This window comes from Eptatretus burgeri, chromosome 15 (assembly GCF_056783735.1).
Source record: "Eptatretus burgeri isolate ZD-2024b chromosome 15, Ebu_testis_v1, whole genome shotgun sequence".
NCBI classification, from domain to species: Eukaryota; Metazoa; Chordata; class Myxini; order Myxiniformes; family Myxinidae; genus Eptatretus; species Eptatretus burgeri.
This window is the reverse complement of record NC_140975.1, coordinates 61,946,607-61,969,106: the sequence shown is the minus strand read 5'-3', so window position 1 is coordinate 61,969,106 and position 22,500 is coordinate 61,946,607. Positions and strand designations below refer to the sequence as shown.

The 22,500-nt window shown below is 44.2% G+C and overlaps 1 protein-coding gene across 1 annotated transcript in view; it reads right to left on the bottom strand.

The window, feature by feature from the left end:
• The window catches only part of LOC147012312 (uncharacterized), a 23,405-nt gene extending 18,158 nt beyond the window's left edge, over positions 1-5,247 (bottom strand). The window contains exon 1 of the mRNA XM_085856313.1: positions 5,077-5,247. Within this exon, the coding sequence (XP_085712439.1) occupies positions 5,077-5,103 (27 nt within the window). The 5' untranslated portion in view covers positions 5,104-5,247. The remainder of the gene's footprint in view (positions 1-5,076) is intronic.
• Positions 5,248-22,500: the final 17,253 nt, after the last annotated feature.

Genomic DNA, 22,500 nt, shown 5'->3' with positions numbered 1-22,500 from the left:
ACCTGATGCCAATTACATCTGCACCAACACGAGGTAGTAAGGTTATCTGCTCCAAATGAGTACATGTTGTATGTAAACCTTATCAATAAATCCTTCTGTAACAATTAGTGCGTTCCATTAGAAAGATAATTTTTCATATTTTGCTTTGTCTCGTGCGTCATGTAATCAGGATTTTGACAAATCTTAATGCAGTACAATCTGATATACACATCAAGGTACAGCAACCCCCCCACCCCTCACCTCCTTCCCCCTCTCTCTCCCTTCCCCTATAAAACACAAAGGAAATGCAGGTGCATCTCTCTCTACCGAGTGCAGCCTGTGGCTGCTGGTTGCATCATTGGTTGGGATGTGGCTTTGCTGCTGATGCAGTGTCCCCCTTACCAGTACACTGGTGCTCATTTTGCTGACCTCGGAAGGATGACAGGCTGAGTCAACCTCCTGGTGTATTTTAATTCAGTGGCCAACGGGGCTTGAACTCAGGACCCTAGGATCCCAAGCCGCCACCCGAACCACCAAGCCAGGCTTATGCGGGTGCATGATATAACAATATTAGAAGAGATACCAGTTGTTCTTTGTTCTTCTCTCTAATAAAAGTGGTGCAAGAGTCGTCGTCTAAGCAAGCACAGTCGTTTGTGATTGTGGTTGCTGCCTTCGAAGGAAACACACACTTCCAATGCATTTTATGCATAAAAGTTACGAACAGATGCCTCACATTCCAGCAAAAAGCCCATGCTATGAATATCTAAGGAATTTGATAAGTCAAGGTACAACATTTTGTTTTCCCAAACTTACAAGATGAGCACTCCAGGAAGTGAAGGGTGTGTGATGACTGCGTGCTGTTTGTTGTAGGATGGACAGAATTACTTAATTATTTGCCTTCTACTCCTACGAGGATTTATCAAGTTTTACAAGAGTTCAAAAGTGTACGCCATAGTGTGCTTGGCTTCACAAGCCTTTGCGACTAAAGAACGGATCTACTGTTGTTTGGAATGTTGTCACAGCCGCTTGTGTCTCAGGTTCATGATTTCATATTCAATGCCAAGCTTATGGGAAACAATTTCTTGTGGACGCATCAAAATATGGATTTTGTGAGCTAACATTTCTTCACGGCAATGGGTAAACCGGTGGATATGGAAAGGAAGAGTTCTGGCTAATGTCAGGAACAAAGAAACTTAATAATCAGCAAAAAAAGAGAAAGTAATCTGATACTTTTACACAAATAGCCATTGCAAAGCAGTAACTTACACAGGTAATAAGAGCATGTACAGGGAACCTTTACACCTCAGTTCATTCGGCAAATTACTACACAGGTTATATTGAATTTGCCAAAACAATATTCAGCATCCAAGCAGGGGGAGGCATTGACATGTGCCGTCCCTCAGATGCACATTAAGCCAAGTGCTCCATCTGCTAGTATTAGTTGATGGATGTTAAAAAAAATCTTATGGCGTCCTTCGTGAAGAGCAGGTGAGCTATCGCCGGCACCCTGAACAAAAAAAATTACAAAATTCCTGCTCTAACCTACAGGGTCACAACACAGACACTGATGCAAAGCAGCAGTCTTCTTTTCCTTCTGGCAGTTTGGCTGCCAGGTAGCTATCGTTTTGTTGGGACATGGCTGTGCCACTGATGCTGTGCCCCAATACCAGTACACTGGTACTCATTTTGCCAGCCTCAGAAGGACGACGGTCTGAGTCTACTCCACCTGGTGTTAATTCAGCAGCCAATGGGCCTCAAACTCAGGACCCGAGGATCTTAAGCCAGCCACGTTAACTGTTAAGCCAACACCAGGCTTGAAAGCAGCAGTCATATGCTGCATACGAAGTGATGACCATGATGATCACTTACAGTGTATGTACCACACAACAGTCCCATTGCAGAGTGCGAGTGTATCAGTCTTTCATAGCCAGTCAAAGTGTTGAGTCAGTGACAACGATCAACGTGATGCTTCTGGGAAACCTTGCATACATGTAAAATTGGTTGCATCAGACAAATGACCGTACGATTGAAGGACTACATCACTACATTATACACGATCCACACTACTTCACATGTATTCTCCAAGACCTTGTGTTAACTTTCAAAAAAGCTTTTGTCAAACCCCTGTTTGAATATCAAGAGCAGAGAAGGAAACCCACCTGCTCATCTTCAGCGACATCAAAAGGCTTTCTGCAGATCCCTTTTCAAGCAACATCCCATCATCGGGATTTTAAGAATGCTTCAAGAATAGGAATTATTTTGAAGCCCCGACTACAAATCGCAGCACTTGCATGAAACAATGACTAAACCTTGGGAAATAAAAGAGACTTTGCAACTGCAATGGGAGCAGCAATACCTTAATATACTATAAACATCGAGGCAACTCAGCGGGTCAACTCAAATCATAGCAGAATTGCTAATCGGTGATTGAGCGTCAACCGAGCCGGCAAGAATGACAAAGGAGCATTCAATCGGAATTAGAGTTCAGCTGTAGGACAAGGTTCTTGTGTTCCCCACAAGCCAGCAGCAGGGCAGGTAAATGCGAGAAAACTCTTGACCGCAATAAATATTCCAAACATGCTGATTGACAACTCCATAACCACAACGTACGAACATGTCACCGTTTGGAATAGAGGGTGCTTGTGTTACCGCATAGCATCGATCGTGATCCGTTATATCAGTGCTCTTATCTTTTGACAATGTGACCGCCAGACAAACACAAGCGTCTGATACACTCGCACTCTGCAGTAGTCTACAAAATACACAAGCATTCTGCCATTTGAATCACACGTATAACTAGAATCGCGCTCAGTAGAGCACGTACCTCCACCAGGCTTTACAGTTTACGTTTTGTATCTCACCGATAGGCCGGGTCTGCATTTGGACCTGAACCAAAATCTAATCGGCTTGTTCTTGTCATATACTCAACTCATCCACCAAGTTTTGTCATAATCAGTCCACGACATTTTGAGGTGTCGTGCAAAATGTCGTTTTTGGCCCGATCTCTCAAATAGTGGGGCAACTTAGTTAAATATAGCATAACAATTGTGCATTTTGTGAGGAAAGCACCAAATTTGGCACACTAGTAGCCTATCATATTATGAACAGATTTGGATATTGGGCCATCTCAAATTCAGCCGCTGATGGCTGTGGCAGCCATTTTCCACTGCCATCAAAAATTTTGAGATGGCCCAATATCCAAATATGTTCATAATATGATAGGCTACTAGTGTGCCAAATTTGGTGCTTTCATCACAAAATGCACAATTGTTATGCTGAGTTGCCCCACTAAAAGGGGAAGAATCACTAAAAAAAAAAACATTAAAAATCCTTGGATCCGGATCTGTGTCATCACCAAAATCGAATCGATTTGTCCTTTTTACACACGGAACCTGCTCACCAAATTTTGTCTGAATCCATCCATAACTTTTTGAGATATCCTGCTCACAGACAGGTATGAAAACATAACAGGGGATATAATAAAATGAACATACATTAAAGTAAAAAGAAAAACAAATCTTCTGTACAATAACGTAAACAAGAAATAAAAAACGAAAAATAGGTCCACTGGACCTGTAGCTTGTCTGGGCCCTGGTCTAATGTTGTAACCCACATTTGGTAGGATTCTGACACGTGGGTCTGGAGAGGAAGATTTTTGAAGGAATTTACATGATTTTCCCAAAAGTTGACCGAGACGGCCATTTTGACACACTTCTGGTCATGTGATCGGCATGGCCTCCGCAATTTAAATTCCCTATCCTGGCCTAATGTTGTAACCCACATTTGATAGCATTCTGACTGGTGGGTCTGGAGAAGATTTTGGAAAGAATTTATGCCACCGCCATTTTGGCACGCTTCCGGTCATGTGATCGGCATGGCTTCCGCAATTTAACATCCCGATCAAGGTCTAATGATACAACCCGCATTTGGTAGCATTCTGACTGGTCCGTCTGGCAAAGAAAATTTTTGAAGAAATTTACTAATTTGGCCATTTTGACCTACTTAAAGTCACGTGACTGGAACGAGCTTTGCAATCCCCATTATCAGTCAGGAGAGGAACGTTGCTGCCAAATTTCAGCCAGATCGGCCCAGCGGTTTGGCTGGAGAAATCGAAATAGGAGACGGACGAAAACATCCCAAATTTTCAAGGCTGATAATGTGAAAATACAGAAAAATCCCTGTATGAAAAATGAAAAAAATCCCTGAAAGTTTAACATACCTTACAATTACTTATTATTTAAAACCATTAAATGGCATCGAGGTAGTATCAGCAAATTTTGTATCATCACGCAAAACATACGTGATGTGATAAATAAAAATTACACGAACTTCTTGGTGTCAAAACATCTTGTGCAAGTCTGGTCCCTTTACAATGCAGTATTATAGTTTCAGAAAAAAAAGAGGATGATGATGAAGGTTTGGAAGTTGAAGAAGAGCTCCAACAGTTTTATTTTTGTTCATTAGTACCTTAACGATTGGAATAAATGCAGGTACAAGCAATCACACCTGATGTGAAAATGAGAATGGATGTTCCAGCAAATGTCCAACACTCGTGCCATTTAGATTCATAGCAAACACCCTATTTGTGATATACATACAGTCACAATACGTAGTGCTGAACGAGTCATTTACGTTTCTGTATTTTCACATTATCAGCCTTGAAAATTTGGGATAAAACTGACATTACATACAAAAACCTTTATCGATTACACAAATTGCTCATCGCTTTATTTTGGGCAGTGGCAACAGTTGCATGCCTGGTGTTGGCTGAATGGTTATAGTGGGGGCAGATAACAGCAATTTTTGAGAGGAATCGTGCAAATGATGATACATCAAACTTGGCACATTTGTTCTCCAGGGGGTTCTAATCAAGTCTGCCTGATTGGCCATTTGAAAATACAGATTTTTCAAAATTTGGATTTTCAAATGGCCAATCGGGCAGATTTGATCAGAAAGCCCTGCAGAACAGAAATGACAAAATTTGATGCTTGTATCATAATTTGCACGATTTTTCTACTATCTACTACACTATTCGGGTGGTGGGCTTGGGATCTTAGGAACCTGAGTTCAAATCCCCCTTAGCTGTTGAATTATTACCAGGTGGGGTTGACTCTGCCTGTTCATCCTTCTGAGGTCGGCAGAATGAGTGCCAGCTCGCTGGTATCCTGTGTCAGAGTGGCGACCCCTCCAGGATTGTGCCCAATAGCCAAGGAGACTGCTAAGGCAGCACCAATGCTCTGCACAGGGTCTGGTCCCAATGGATGGATGGAACAGTTGCCTTGATCGCTACACACACACACACACACACACACACACACACACACACACACACACACACACACACACACACACACACACACACACACACACACACACACACACACACACACACACACACACACACACACACACACACACACACACACACACACACACAGTTTTTATTAAAGTCTTCAATGCATATCCCAAGTCCCAACCTCCCCTCCTGACCTAAAACCTTCAAACCCTCCCCCTCCCAAAAGTCAACCTTTTCCCCCTCTCACCAAAAGCCATCAACCCCTACAGCTCTCCCCTTCACCAAGTCTCAATCTCCTCCCAACTCTGTCCCATCTTTGCTCTACCCCTCACCCACTCCATACGTCAACTCTCTGTCCTCCCATAGCCATACTGCCACCCCCTCCTCCCACTCGTAAAAGCAAAAGGGTATTCTTGCATCAATCATTACGTATTCAACATCGTGCCACCACAATCACTGAGCTTGAAGTTGTGTTACTTGGAACCTCCTTATCAATACTCGTCAATAAACAGCTATCTCAGTATTCTGATGTATTTTGTGTTGCTGACAATCCCTCAAAAGACACCTTTATCAGGTTTGGTAAAAACTAAATAAATAAATAAAACCCGCTTTCGATTCTCCCCAACCTGCTTTTCATCACCTCCAACTTGCCATGTAACTTGTGTCCATGCACATGTGAAATACAGTTTGTTTATAATTCCTGTACTTGCACACTATTCAACCTTTGAAACTCGGGCAGAAACCAAAAGGTCAGGTTGGAGTTTATTTATTTATTTATTTATTCAAATAAATAAGAGACTTCAGAGAAAGATAAATAAGAGAGAAATAAATAAAAGACTTCAAATATTAATCATGACTGTTTCCTTTCCTCTACGTAGCTTTCTTTAATGATAGACGACACGTTGTTCAAGTTTTAAATGTACATAAACTCAGCAGTACTCTTTGATTGTACGAGTTATCTTTGGGCGGTTTATAGGGTGGTCATTCATCCGGTTTTATAGAGGACAGTCCGATATTCTTCTGCTCCGTCCTCTTGATACGAAACCGTACACCTGTATGTCATGTGTTTTCTTCTTGAGCTACCCGACCTTTGGACCAACAACTTAACTTTTGATCATTTGTCTTCATTGATTAATACATTTTTCATTTAATCAATCCCATGTTTATAATGGTCCTGCGATTGCCAACAAAGGTCCTATTTGTCACGCTTCTTTGTGACGTCTTCATGTTACGTTTGTCTGTATGAAAATACCGAAGCGAAAGACGTCCTTAAACTCACAATGGTCGAAGGACGATCAGCTCCTCCATATTCTCAATTCCACGCAGCAATGCTCCCACAGAACGGTTGTTTTCAATGATGATGACCGCTTGGAGGAATGACAGGAACAGACTGGACGCGGGCACTGTGAAAGCAGAGTTCCAGATGTTCATTAATTTTTCAGAAGGATGCAAACACATGCACATTCACTTCGTGGGAAACAAAAAAAAGTTCCCGGGAACAGAAATATAAACACAAGTCGATCATGGAATTGAGTACACATTTAACTTTTTCGTATTCTTCATAAACTGTGGTTATCATGAAGTGGCACTGATTTCGTTAAAATAAATAAATCACTACACACTAAATGCTATTCTTGAGGTCCCTCGATGGCCACCCAAGCAGCGTATCACAGACCGCTGCCACAAACGTTCCCGAACGTCGTTTCCTCGACGGTGATCAAAACGTACCTTTATTTCATGACAGAAGACGCGTTGTTCAGTCTTCAACGCCAGAGGCGTGAAGGCCGAGGCCTAAAGCACCAAAATGGCGGATGTATGATTGTGTTTTTTCACGTCACAATTGTGGGTGGAGACAGGCCAGCTATCTAATCAACGGCCAGAAAGAGAGAAACGGACAGACGGAGAAATATGGCCATTTTAAAATATAGATTAGCTTATCCCTCACAAACAAGTCGCCATTTAGCAGAAGTAGTGGTTGCTTTCTTCATGAAGAACTTTCAATGAAACAATCTAAAATTGTCTTTACACTAAATTATGTTAATGTCTAAATATGCTGTTGGAGAGTCTTGGAAATACTGTTACGAATTTGGAAGCTCACTGCACACAACAGCCAGGTCCTATAGATCAGTTATATCAGTAAGTATGTGTTTCGACGTGGGGTCCCGTCCTATGTTTAATGTATGATTAAGTGTACGAGCGCTGCGCAGTTATTTTATAGATAGGATTTTTACCCCAACGACAACAACACTCTGCTCACGGCATGCGGGCGTGTGCGTGGGCGGAATTCCATGCCCCAGGCGGTGTGGATTTCACACCAAATATGGTAACGAAGCATTTCATTCTGGCTTGGCGCCAAATAAGGGTATGCGTCATTTTCCGCCCAATGGGCGACGAGCGGAACAAAAGCGGGGCGGTCCTTTGCAAGAAGGCGGAGCTGCGAGATGCCGTGCACCCAATGAGAGCAGGTGACGGGGGAGGGTACCGCGCCCCGAAGGACAGAAGAAAGGATTAATGATTGCGTCCCATCTGCTCGAGCACGCTTCTGTCTGGGTCTGCGTCTGACTGGATCGCGCGCATCCGAGGCGTCTCGTCTGGCGCATTACAACAAGTGGTCGGCCATCTCATCACGGGAGACCACCTAATCTCGCCTCCTTTGGGTTCGGCTGCCCTGGTCCGTTCTTTGGCGACTGGTGCTCCGGGAAGGTGCGGACGTCGAGCCGCGCAAACGCGGCCAGGTAGCCAGCACGTTCTCTTCCCTCAGCTCATCTTCCCTCCGAGCTGGAGGGGCAATAAAGACCTCGAGGTCCATCTCTTTCTGGGTAATTGTGTGTGCGTGTGTGTGTCCATGGGCCCTGTCTCTAAGTAGAACTGTTTAAAGAATTGCTTGTATATTTGATACCTTTCTTTATTCGTGATAACTCTGCTCTGTGTTCCCCTCCCCAATTATTGTTGTAAATAAATTCCCCTCTTGTTGAATGTCCCAGCTCGTTCTTTGTCATTTCTATCATTGGTTTGCCGCGCTGCGAACGGGAATTAGGAGGTCTCATTGTTGCCGTAATCGTGCAATTGGCTGGCAGGATTCTGGTACTCTCCGCTCAGGGTACGACTCGGTAACGGCCCGGATCACACAGATCCTGCCGAGGGTGAATTTCCCCGCTAGTTTGACGACGTGGGTATTTCGGTATATTGAAATTGGCAATTGACCCTACCCCATGTGGTGATCTTCGGTCCGATAAGGGACCCGTGACCTTTCGGATTTATCTGAAAGGTACGACCTAAATTCCCGGTGTTCAGAGGAGCCGACTCTACTGCTCCCCCTAGCGGTCGTGCTTGCCACCGAAACCCGGCCCCACAACAATACTACATCGACGACAACTATGACTACTACTACTACTACTACTACTTCAACGGCCCTAATTATTCCCAACCTTCTTGTGGGATTGGCGTGAAACTTTTTTGGCCCAAGTGTTTCACAGACCATCTGGTCAAGCCGGACGTTTGATTGAAAGTGGCAGGAATTTTGAATTTGTTCAGGGATCTGGTGACAACTCTTCATAAAAGACATCGTTTGATCTTGAATGCCCACCAATACCCTCAGTGCTGGCGTATGGTTATTCCAGATTCACGTCCTTCCGATGGATGATGCACACATTGATGCCCCAGCCTGCATGCGAAACACCATGTTGACAGTTTATAGCTAGGTGGAGATTAAAACCCAGCCGAGACACTCAAAGGTGAGTTGCCATACCTCTAATGATACTCTCAGCCCATTGAAAATACTGTACTTGGTAAACTACATCTCATATTTCAGGATATTACATGGGTGACATTTGTGTGTGATTGATGCTGATGTATAAGCTGCTGAATATGAGGATGGAATTAATATTATGAAATGGATAGTCAAAAGACCATCCAAACCATTTTGGCAATACAGGGTGTTTCAAAAAGATTGATACAACTTTGACTTCCTGCCATTTCTTTGTTTTTTTGACCTCGACAGTTTTCCTTTTCAGGGTTTGGTGTTGTTATTGTAGAATTTGTTCCCTGGGATTTATAACTCCGTAGCTCAACTATGCCACTGACAGTGAAGCAGAAGACAAAAGTTGTGGCTCTGTGGTATGAGACAATCAAACGCAGACACCTGCCAGAGGTTCTGTCGGGTATACGACCTCAGAACACGTGATGGACCCACAAATTGTGCTATTCAACATATTGTGAAACATTTTAAGCACAAGCATACAGTGCACAACCAGAGCAGGGGCAGCAGTGGCAGGCTAGCATCAGTAACGAAGAGCCAAGCCAACATAGACGCCTTGCGGGATTCTGCAGTGGACAGTCCCAAGAAGTCCCACCACCGGCGCTCCCAGGAGCTAGGCATCAAACCAACATCTGCCTGGCGTATCCTCACTAAGAAACTGAAGCTTTTCCCATACATCATCTCTATTAAACATAAACTGAGTCAATATGACACAAGAAGGAGACTTGATATGTACAATTGGCTCAATGACAGGATGGAGTGGTACCCAAACTGGATCAACCTGATGTGGTTCAGTGATAGAGCCCATTTCCACTTGAATGGTGCCATCAACAACCACAACAACATTTTCTGGGGGTTCATAATCAACACTCCAGAAGTTCCATAATAATTTCACCCAAAATGCCACCACAAACCAGCTCAGCATGACCTGGTTTATGCAGAACGGTGCACCCCCACGTACAGCTGGTGACACCATCACTTTCCTGTGGCAGTTCTTCAGAAACCGCCTCGTTGACCTGGGTACCGCTCATGACTGGGCACCTCATAGCCCAGACTTGAACCCTCTGGATAAGGCTCTGTCTACGTAAACTACCCTGCCACACTGGATGATCTGAAGCAGAAGGTGTCAGACTACCTCCAGGCAGTGCCACATGAGACCTACAGGAAAGTTGGACAGAACTTTGGTGTCAGGATCAATGCTTGTCTGAACCGTGGAGGGACACACATCGAGAACGTCAATTACAAGAATTTTGCGTTAATGCCAATTTCAGACCTCGGGCTCTCACTAACTCTAGCAATGACTTCCTGCAATAGCAATCAGTGATAGAAAACGTCACGTCATAAGCTTTCAAGAAATGTTTGGTTCATGTTGCTGAGGTTTCTGTTTCTTTGTAAATTAACATTTAAAGTTGCATCACTCTTTTTGAAACACCCTCTAGAATCGGCGGTGCATGCACAATTGATCTACACAACACAATCATTGTCAAAGACAATTGCTACATCTGGTTTTCAAAGTTTTATTTTGCACTATTCAAATAGTTAATAGTGTGAAAACAACCGATAATGCATGAACATTCAAGCAATTTTATTCAAACTCGTAGCATGATTTTTGTGCTATTTGAAAGCCAACCGAAGCAAGAATGTTTTATATGTCCAGGTTTCCATTAGAAATTAATAATTTGACTCTTGAGCAGGCTTGATAATGCCATTTGAACTTTGGCATTTCATAAGACTAAGCCTGAAACCTTGTAAACTTGTGAAGAGGATTCAGAATAGCTTTTAGACTTTGAGTGACACGTACGAGTTATGTCGGATTTCTCGTGATGTAGAATAGGAAAAGTATTTCCTAAAAGGACCAACAGAAGTCTTATGAACAGGTGTGAAAGCACTCTTTCACAATACCGTAGGGAGTGAGTGTCATGATCGAATGAATCCAGGGATCATACATAGAGTGAACGTTGGAAGCTGCTGTCTTGTCTTAATATCGACATCCCTCCAAATAAGAACTAATTTTCTTTAAAAGCTTGGAGCATTGTACCTTGATGCTGAGATATAATGCTACCTTATATAAGAAATGTGAACTTTGTAAAACATTCAAACAGGTAGAAAAATGTAATGAATCAACGAATGTCGTCAGAAGGACGAGAGAGCAAATCATGTTGATGAGTCCAGCAAACATCACAACCTGTCATGAAAACGGGCATGACAATACCAGCAAAAAAAAAAACATAATAAATAATTAAATAGAGGACATTTCAAAGTTCGAGTTCATGGAAATGTACCCAGTCACAGTGTAGCAAATGAGTTAATAGATAAGCGGTGCTTCAATTATCCTCAAAGTGCAGATTTCAAGAATCCATAAAATTACCTTCATGCAAATCAATGCATCAACTGTCACAATAGGGATCTGGGGTAAATGGGGCACGGCTTATAATAGTTATTTCATAGTGCATGTCAGAATAAGCGTATGTAATTACTGTAATTAAAGAGACATTGCCGGAGGTAAACTGTGTCCACGGCGTCCCATGACTGTGTGTCTTCCAATGAGGTGGAGGTGATCCCCTGGATCGCAGCAGACCCGAGCATTGGTTTAGATCCTCGGGCACGCAGGGAGCATGGACCGAACGTGTTTGTGGGGGCACTGCATGAGAACAGGATGGGGACTCGCTAATGTGCTCAACGACCTCTTCAGGGGAATCGTTTGTGGGCATTGACATTGACAAGCACCGATACCCAATTGGGTCGACTCGTGTGATGTTTGGAAACCGCACGAGTTATAGTGTTGTAGATTTCCCGCCCGCCGGCGTGCGAGCGACCGCGTCTAGCCAATAGCGGCCGCTTCGCCCACCGAACGGACAATCCAGTCGCGGCTTTCCGGATCAACACCAGAAACCAGCCACGGGTGTGTTTTTAACCACACCACAACCTTGTTCGCACTCTACCCAGACGCAACAGGGTCCGATCGCCAAATCTTCGATTTACCTAATTATTCGCGCGGGAAGGTTACCGAGAGATTGTACCTCAACGGGGCCGCTTGGAAATGAGCCGCTTAAGCAGCTCGCTTCCTTTTGGGATAACCGAGCAGGGTATTATCGCGTAGCCCCGTTGGACCCGATCACTTTACCGGCTATTTAAAAACCAACTATATTCTGAGTACAAGATGGCAGCTCAATTAAGGGAAGAGGACGCAACGAACGGGTTTACATTCACACAAGGACATTTATTATAATAAAGCACGTATGCAATTATACAAGCAACAAAAGCACGACAAAAGAACTACGACCGTCTATACGAAATGCAATGCAAACATTTACAGCACACAAAGCACTTAACAATTTCCTACTTATTAGACGGGCCCACGGACACACGTACGCACACACAAACACACACCCAAGAAATGGTGGCAGAGGCCTTGAATAACGGGCTCTAGCTCGGAGGACAGGTGAGCTGAAACCCGGAACCTATCTCGAACCTCTCCACTTCGTGTGGTCTTCAAGTTGTTCGGACCCAGGCTCCAGCGAGAGCGAGCTGGATCCAATCGCCGTGAGCTGCGATCCTTCCCGAGCTCCCACGAATCCTCCCGCACCCCTCAACACGTGCTGGTGAGACGAGGCGCAGATCCTTCCCGTCGATGCGTCGCTTCCCCGAGGATCCACCTCCAAGAAGAGGTCGATGAGTCGCACCAAGCCGGGAACCAAAATGGAGAACAAAGAGCTCCACTAACCAAGAAGAAGAAGAAGAAGAAGAAGAAGCCAACACTCGCAGCTCGAGCCGAGCAACCGGCTTAACTTTCTTCCAAAACAAAGCAGCTCGAAGCAAAAAGCTCTCCCGAGCCAAGCAGAAGCCGAAGCTCATTGAACCACCAAAGCAAAAAGCCTCCAAAAAGCCTCCTCCCGAGCCAGGCCACAGCCGAAGCTCACTGAGCCAGCCGAAGCAAAAAGCTTCCGGCCTCAACCCTAACGCAAGCCAAGCAGGACCCGACGGTCTGCTGAACGACTACTCTCAACTCCCTTCTCCAACTCCGCACACGAACAAAGAAAAGATCTCCTCTTATCCTTCTCCCACCATTCCCCCGCTCCCGGCGTGACTCATGACGCATGCCCTCGTGCTCCATCCCCCGCTCAACCACTGGTGGGAGGGAGTTGTTGACATAATTAGTCACGGGACGGTAGGGTTCTTCTTCCTCTTCGCAGAATAGAGGGAGGGATGTCTCCATTGTTTCGTTCCTTAACCATTAAATTGATTTAAACCATCTAATCGATTTCTGCACATTTAAACAATGGAAGGTGAGCTGTCTCGGGAACAAGCACTTATCGACATAGCTGACTAAAGGAACCTGAATGTTATGTGCAATCAAATTCCCAAATTCGTAACAATATAAAGGCGGTTGCTGCTGAATTTGTCAAAATAAGAACTCCAAAGTTCAACCCGTATGAGGAAGAGGAGTGGTTGTGCCAGTCCTGCTTCCTCCAGCCCTGGAAGCATGTTCTGCTGAGACACGGTATGCTTCAAGTACTTCAAATTCTGCTGGTGTGCACATGGTGTTGAGAACAGGTGTTTCCATCACCCAGTGATGCGCTACCAGAAAGAACAACACCTGTAGATCTGCATCACCCAGCCTCAAATCCCCACCCTGTAATTCATAATGTCACTGTTTCTTCGTGACATTATAGTCAGATAGCACATTTATCACATCCATCAGTCACTGGCACACAAGGAGAATCAGAGAAGCTATGGAGATGTATTTACATCGCACGGCCCCTCAATAAAACAGAATACCCATGAGCGATATCTGGCTCTTCCTTATTAACAAATCGACATTATAACTACAGCATGCAATACACTGAGGTCATTGGACTATGATGAGCAAAATGTACCGATCAATCAGTAACATGCATTCAACAGCCAATCAGACCTCACACTAATTAGCCAATCAGCACCCTACAATAATCAGCCAATTGGGGGGGGGGAGTGAGGAGTTATTATAAAAGCTGTATTCATTCGTTCCACTTACTTCCTCCTGTCAATGGGGGGAGCATGCTGCACGAAACGTTGAGGCCTACTTCCTTTTTGCTTTGGAGTTATTTTCTTTTTCAAGTATAAAGAATGTAAATATCTCATTTAAGTGCGCATACATGGTGAAACCCTAAACCTTTTAACTTATCACTGTTTCTTCTTCTGCAAACCAAAATCCTTCCCCCCTTTCCTTGTGCTCCCTCACATTTTCCCCACAACTGGGATGATGTATTTAATTTTTGGGGATTGGGAAAAGGAATTTTCCAATCAGGATCCAGGAATGAAGCAAGAGAGGAAGTGTGCATGGATTTATTTAATTATTTCCCCCTTTTTTGTTGAGGTCAGCTGGGGTTATTTCAGAGGACACAATGGATATGAGGTCTGGATAAGAATGAGAGAGTGCTGTGAGTGAAATAGGTGAGGGGCCCGGTGGAGCGGAGGGTTCTGCTTGGCGTTGATGGCGGAGGGTGCTTCTGGTTCTTCCGGTATTGCGTTTTTCGGCTCACTCCCTCTCGAGTGGATATCAAACATCTAGTTAACCGGCTAGGTGGTTGAAATCCTCCCCCTTGGGGAGCGTGAAGCGGGGGTGATTATGGATATTAGGTCCGGGGAAGAGAGGATGAGGCTCTGCCGTCGGGCAACTGAGTCGCACGAGAATCCGGCGTGGAGGGTTCGGTGCCGGCAGGAAATAAGTGAAGAATCTGATGTTCCTGCTGCAGGCAAGGCCTCAGTCAATCACGAGAATGAGAGTCACGAATTTCCTGTCAAATTTTGGCTTGAGAGGGCTCGAAACCCACATGTTCGAAAAATACAATTAAAATGGCTTCCTTGATCAAGAATGAATTTGGTGACGTCAGCAGTGCGAAAGGCTCAGATCTGGGGACTTGCTAATTCTTTGCAACTCAGCTTACCAGCATGATAAGGCTCTAAGAACCTCTCTTTTTGGTGGCAGTATAGTTTCCTGCCTCATTCCTGAGGGAAAGATATGTATCCCCGATGTTCAGGTGACAAAGGCCAAGAGACTTCCTGACCCTCTCTCTGTCTTTGCGGCTGAACTCTTTGTCATTGTGCTGGTGCTGGAGTGGATAATCGACTTCAATATACCCAGTGCTGTAATCTTTTCCGATTCACTTTCTGCACTAAAGCATTGGAATCTTGACAGGAAGGATGCAGATTTGACCTGGTTCTCAAGGTTCTGCACCTGATAAACATTGCCAGTTGGAGGGGATCAATCGTCAATCTGTGCTGGATCCCTACTCATGTGGACATCGGGGGAAACGAGGCCTATGACCTTGCAGCAAAGCGTGCTCGAGAATCTAAGCATGTTACCCAAAATCCCTTTGGGGCCATCAGAAATTGTGCGTCTGGCCACGGGTGATTGTTGAAAGATGGCAATCCCAGTGGGACACCACCAAGGGTAGGTTTTATTATCGGGTGAAATCCGAGTCGAGTGTTTTGTGAACCTTTTTATTTGCACTACCTGTCAGCTGAGTGATTTACTTCACTCACCTGAATGATAACGGGTTTCCGGGAGGATGTGGAAAGACACCTTTTGGCTTCGTCCGAAAATAAGGATTTTATTTTAAAATGTCAGGTCAGTCTTTTTGGAACTGCCACTGGTAACATGTAACCTAGAGCTACCTGCCCCATGGTCGGGTTGTCGACGACTAAACCGGCTCCCCCACCCAAATGGCTTTGTGCTCACTGGATGAGGAGGGTGTGTGGACACCCAGCAGGATGAAAAACAAGATCTGTCAAAGGGCTGATGAGCTCCTTGTGAGCCAACAACCATCCACATCTGGTGTGATGTAGCACCCCCAAGATTAAAAACAAGACATGTCAAAGGGCTGATGACCTCCTTGTGAGCTAACAACCATCCACATCCGGTGTGGTGTAGCACAACGACACCACACAACAGATGCAAGAATCAAATAGCCTTCATCACCACGAGACGAAGAGATAGACGCAAGTGTATTGACTCAAGATCCTTACCCAGTGCAGACTGTGGTAATGATCAACAAATGGTCTGGGCTAAAATCAAAGGTCGATGTTAGAATACCAAAAAAAATCAAAGAAAGCACCTTGCCGGCTTTTTTGCCAGCCTTTAGAAAACCGCGATGCTTTTGAATTGTCAATGAAAAAGCATCGATGGAAAACAAGCAGCACAATTGGTGCAACTTTGCTGATGCACTGAAAGGTGTAATTGAAGAACAATGGCCAATCAACCGTCCAAAGAGGAAATCTTGGATGAGTGATGACTGTCTCGATTTTAATGAACAAATAAGAAAGGCGAAAACCTTTGGATCACAAAATCCAGAGTACAAGGAGTTGTGTAAAGAAGTGAAGAAAGCTGAGAAAGAGTGGTAAGAAACAAAGGCTGTGGATGCAGAAAGTGCATTTGTGAGTGGCCACAGCAAAAAGGTATATCATGTGGTTAGAGAATTGAGTGTCAAAAGATGCTGATGGTAGTCTATTGTTTGAGAAAGATAAGATCAAACAGAGATGGTATAACTACTGTAAAATGCTATTCAGCGAAGATCCACATTTCATAAATCTATCTCACTGGGATTCTGAAGGTTTTGAAGAAGATCCAGATGTGACGTGCATCTTACCAGAACGAGGGGGATGCACAGTTGGCCCCTGATCAACTTATCTCACAATTGAATTGCATGTATTGACATCGTTTTTAGACTGATACCAGTATCACTGTTTAGAAACGAGATTTCCCCCCCCCCCCACAAAAAAAACAAAAACAAAAAATAATAATAAAGAACCTCGCCCAAATACTGACGTGAGGACATTATCGATTTAACTCGAGTTTTCTTCCAATGTTTGCTTAATGAAGAACTCTTGAATATAAGCGCATTTGTGCTCGCCCGAATCTAAAAGTTGGTGCACATGCTTATTATCCAGATCCTACTACTGTATTTAAAACACTCCTCTGGGGTCAGTTTGGACATGCCAATATGCACGTTTTCTCCACTTACAGTACATCATTCCAAACCATGACCTGAGACTCATCTACATTTATATGCAAGCCAAATAGCTCACTCTTCAACTTGACTCCCTTTGCCATAAATTCCAACTCTATCTTTGATTTGGCCAAGAGGGTAGTGTCATCGGCGTAGCGTAGATTCCAAATGTCACGACCACGCCATCCTTGTCCTTGCTATCACTTGAGTTCATATGGGAATTCATATCCCTCCAGCCCCTCCAAATGTATCTTGTCATCTGTGCCAATTACAGGCAGTGCAATGCCGGTCTTGACAAAGGAGCAGAGGATCATCTCTTGGTTGGCACAGATTTCCCCCCACGCCTCTCCGATCCACTTGGTGATCAAAACACACCTGTCACCAGCAGTGAAGTTGGCATTCACATACCAGTCCAAGTTGTCGTGGATGTGTTTGTTCTGGATGATTTCCAGCTTGCTCTTCACTACACTGAACATAGACATCAAGAGGCTGCAGCAGCGAGGTACATACAGGGGGATCAAAGCCAAAGTGGTGTTCACTGCCTTGAAGGCCTTCTTCACGTTGTTAGTCTTCTGAGCACGGTGAACGCCGGCAACAAGCAGCATGTGGCAATCATCGTGGCATGTCAGCTTGAACAGGTGGTTAATCCAAAACAGAGTTTCTGTCTCATACACCTATGCGTTTTTCTGGAAAAGAACGATGACAACGTCATAGACATGCTCTCCTTGTGATTTATCCGGACTCCCCTCAAACACTATCATTGGCTTGATGCAGGATACACCATCAGTGAACACTGCAACTAACAAAGTACACTGTCGCTTATCCAGTCTGGAACCTGCCCCTTTCACCCACATAACTACTTCTCCCTTATTAACCTCCGCCATCTTCGAAGATGGACGGAGGTTACTGTTTTCACCCCTTTCTGTTTTTGTTTGTTTGTGAACAATATTATGGAAAAACTCGACGGATTTCGACGAAACTTGGTGGGGGGGGGTTAGGTATGGTCCAAGGATCATGCCAATAAATTTTGGACTTGGTCCAAAATCCAATATGGCCACTATGGGGCCATTTTGGAAAAAATATTTGATTTTTTTTTTTTTTTGCATTTCCACATGTTTTAAGTGATTTCCAACCCCCCCCCCCAAAAAAAAGTTAGAGAAAAAAATTTTTTGCAATTTTTTTCAACAAAATTTAGATTTTTTTTTTTGCATTTTTACATGTTTTAAGTGATTCCAACCCCCCCCCTCCCAACAAAAAATGTTGGAGAAAAGAACTATAACTCTGTCAGCACTGTTAACATCATATATAATGAATAAAGGGACTCGGACTCTCTGGAAAATCCTCTATTTCTCTTTGCCGACGACTCCACCCTCTGCCGTACCATCTGTCATCCCTCAGACCGGCAAGCAGCAGCTTCTTCGCTCACTGCAGATCTGGATAAAATCACAAACTGGTCCAACACGTGGAACATGTCTTTCAATCCACACAAATCTCACACTCTCACTATGTCTCTTCGAAAGGACCGTTTACAAAACCCCCCCATCCACTTTCTCAACAATCCTCTGGAAGAAGTCTTTTCTTTCAAGCTTCTGGGTCTCACTATCTGCCATGACCTTTCCTGGGAAAGTCACATTTCCAACCTTGCCTCAAAAGCCAGTCGCCGACTGGGAATCCTCCGTCGTGCAAAGTCCTTCCTCGGCCCTCTTGAGCTCCTGACTACTTACAAAGCTTTTGTCCGTAGCCTGATGGAGTACTGCTCTCCCCTCTGGGCTGGTGCTCCTGCCTCCCACCTTTCTCGACTTCACGCTGTCGAAACCAGGGCTTTTAAGATCATTGGCATCTCCCGCAATGAAGCTGAGTCTTTGGGCCTCTCACTCAATCACCGCAGGTTGGTCGGTGGTCTTTCTGTCTTCTACCGACTCCTCTCCAGCCTTGCCCCCCTGCTCTCTCTGCGATTTGTCCCAACCACATTTCCACAGGGCGCTCAAGGTCCGCCAACAACCCCCTTCTGGTAAAACTACCAAAATCACGAATCACTGCTCATCTTCACTCTTTCATTCCTCTTTTTCCCGCCTTTGGAATAAACTTACTCAATCTATTCTTTCCCATTCTTCCCTCCAGGCTTTCAAAACAGCTGTTCAACACCACCTCTTATCTTCCCCCATCCACATCCTCGATCTTATCTACCCCCGTTAATCCACCCAGGCCCACTTCCTTCAATTCTCCTGCTTTCCTTCCTGAAAGTCCCTGTAATGTCCATCTTCTCCTCGCCATGTTCCCCGTCCCATCCCCATCCCTCTCCCTTCCACAGTTCACCTGTGTCTGTTCCCCAATGTTTTGTCCCTTCCACTCCCACCCCTCTTGTCTCATGCCTCCTTGCTGTGAGTTGTGTGTTAGCTCTCATACGAGCCTCGACCAAGGTATACAAAAAAAAAGAAAAAAAAAAAAAAAAAAAAAGGGGGCTGTCACACCTTGACGATTTAGCCAACCTATGCCGATTTATGAAAAATTTGCCTAATACGCTGGCACACGTCGAATACGTTATGGGTAGGTTTTGTATACATTAAGAGCACGTTGAAAAACACTGGCATAAGTCATAGTATGCTGGCTTTAATCGTTGAACTTTGTGGTTTTTCTCAACTTTTCGTATGCTTAAAATTTTACGACGTACTCGGCGTTTGGCTCAAGCGTTCCACTACGCTGGCCATAAGGTTTAGGCAAGTTATGCGATCGTTGACACACGCTATTTATATGTTACTCATATGTGGAAACACGTTGAGGTAACATTTGCATACCCGAAACTTATTCATAAACTCGAGGTAACGTTTTATAAGCACGCTACACGAACGTTGTTCACAGCTCGCAACTAGAAAATTTCTCATATATCAAAACACATCAAAGTAATGTTTAGGGAACCCGTGACTTATTTATAATCTACGAGTAACGTGCTTGGGAATTAGTTGTAGAGCATGTCCTATGAACAAATACGTATTTGACGTCTTCATGACGACCACAGAACTTACTGAACACGTTTCTAACAAACAGCTGACGTAGAATGACATATTTACAGCGATTTGGGGGATTGGTATATAAAAAGGGCCTTCGCAGGAGGAACCTGTCTCTTTTTTTTTGACTTCGTGGTGAGTACATGTTGATGTCATTCCGAGAGGTGGAGGATACGGCAAGGCTGAGACGACAATACCTACCTGTCCTCGAACATCAACATGACCTCATCGAGTTGACACTGCACCAGTTGCGTGCTAATAGAGCCGGGAGAAGAAGGAACTGGGTCAGACCATGGATCGGGAGGCGACGACATTACGGCATATATGACCAGCTCATGGTGGAACTCCGGAACGAGGACCATGCATCCTTCATGAACTTCCTGCGAATGCCTCCAGCGATGTTCGACGAGCTGCTAGCCAGAATGGGTCCAAGGATAACCAAGGATTATTATGAAATCATATCAACAGTCCAGCGGAAGCGATTTAACTCGTTCAATGGAAACGATTTCAATTGCCGAGCACCAGCGTCCAAAAACAATAGGCGAGTGACAGCAAGTTAACTCGTTCAATGGAAACTATTTGAATTGCCTTGCACCAGCATCAAAAAACAATAGGCGAGTGACAGCCGTTTATTAAAATAGTTTAGTGGCAGTCAATGGGTAGCAAACGTCACGTAATCGTAAGCGATGCGCTCCCACGTTATGCATGCGCTGGACTATCGTTGGGCAGAGGCTGTGGACGCCTAAAACAGGATAAGCAGTCGTTGGTATAACTAATCTATAAGTTATCGAAGCGTTCTGTGTTCATTACTAGTACATTATGCATTTGTCAAAGTCTTTCAGCGTACGACAGTGTTTTACATACATTTTTATACGTTGGCATTGCTTCCTAAAACGTCAAGGTGTGGCAGGGCCCAAAGATACAAGGTTCACTTGAGTGACCCAGCAGTATTGGCGGCGGAGGTTTTGCACTCTCCTGAGTGCTTACCCTCCAGTTTGTTTGTTTGTGTGTTTGTTTGTTTGTGAACAGTATTACGGAAAAACTCCTCGACGGATTTCGACGAAACTTGGTGGGGGGGGGGTTAGGTATGGTCCAAGAATAATGCCATTAAATTTTGGACTTGGTCCCCCCCCCACAAAAAAAAAATGTTTTGAGGAAATTTTTTTTTTTTGCATTTCTACATGTTTTAAGTGATTTCCAACCCCCCCCCAAAAAATTGTTAGCCCCCCCCAAAAGAGAAATTTTTTTTGCATTTCTTCATGTTTCAAGTCATTGCCAACCCCCACCCCAAAAAAATTGTTAGAGAAAAAAAAAATTTTGAAATTTTTTTTTAAACAAAATTTCGATTTCTTTTTTCTTGCATTTCTACATGTTTTAAGTGATTTCCAACCCCCCCCCCAAAAAAAAAAAATGGAGAAAAGAACTACAACTCTGTCAGCACTATTGACATCATGTTGAATGAATAAGATAAAAGGTTCACTTGAGTGACCCAGCAGTATTGGCAGTGGAGGTTTTGCACTCTCCCGAGTGCTCCCACTCCAGTTATATGTGTATAACTGTACATTTGTACTTGCGGGGTATGCATACACATTGCTGTAAGCATACGAACCGTGCTTCCCCACCGTCTCGGGTCGCTCACCTGCACATATATTATATATTGTTACGCCACGGGTACCGAGTGTATTATGAGGAGGTTAATCCCCGTTTGTCCTCGGAAGAGCCGGACCTGGGGCCACCGCTTACAATTAACTTTGTGGTACGGTGGGTTGCTTTAGAACCACGAAGGCCAATCAGTTAACCACGAGTTCCAGTGTCCACCATCTAATTTTTCCGTTTAACTAGAGGTCACATGGTTTCTTGAACGGGGAGCGTGCCCTCGGCAAAGCACAAATGTTATCTTGATTAGATCTTCATTAGGGCGGCCGAGCGTTTCACCGCTGGTGCGTGCCGACTATTACAGGTCAATTAGTTTGGTAATTACCTCCCAGTCTATCTCGGTTCGGACAATGCTGGATCAATGGAAGGAAAGGACAAGCAGGGACAGGTTGGAACGTCAACAAAGGAATTTATTTATAAGGAAAAAAAATAAATAAAAAGAACTTTTTAATTTCCATTTGGCAAAAATAAGTGAATTCAAATCAATCAAAATGATCGCAAGCAAATAAAGAATTAATTAGGCACTGATACAAAAAGAGACAAAGAGCAGATGCTTATCACAATGCCTTCCTTAACAATTAAACACGAGACAAGGGTACCCCGCAGATCATTCAGGGGGAAGAGAAATCCAGTCTCGTGCACCAAATAGAAGTGGTCGTACGTCAAATAAAATGTCCTGAAATGTATGAGCGTGCCTTGTCTGTTGCCAGCGCCCAGCCTTGCCGTGCAACCACTCACAAACAGGCTTGAACGCCAATTGACGTCACCCCCAAGAATCAGGTAACCTCCAAGAACACACACACACATTTATATATATAT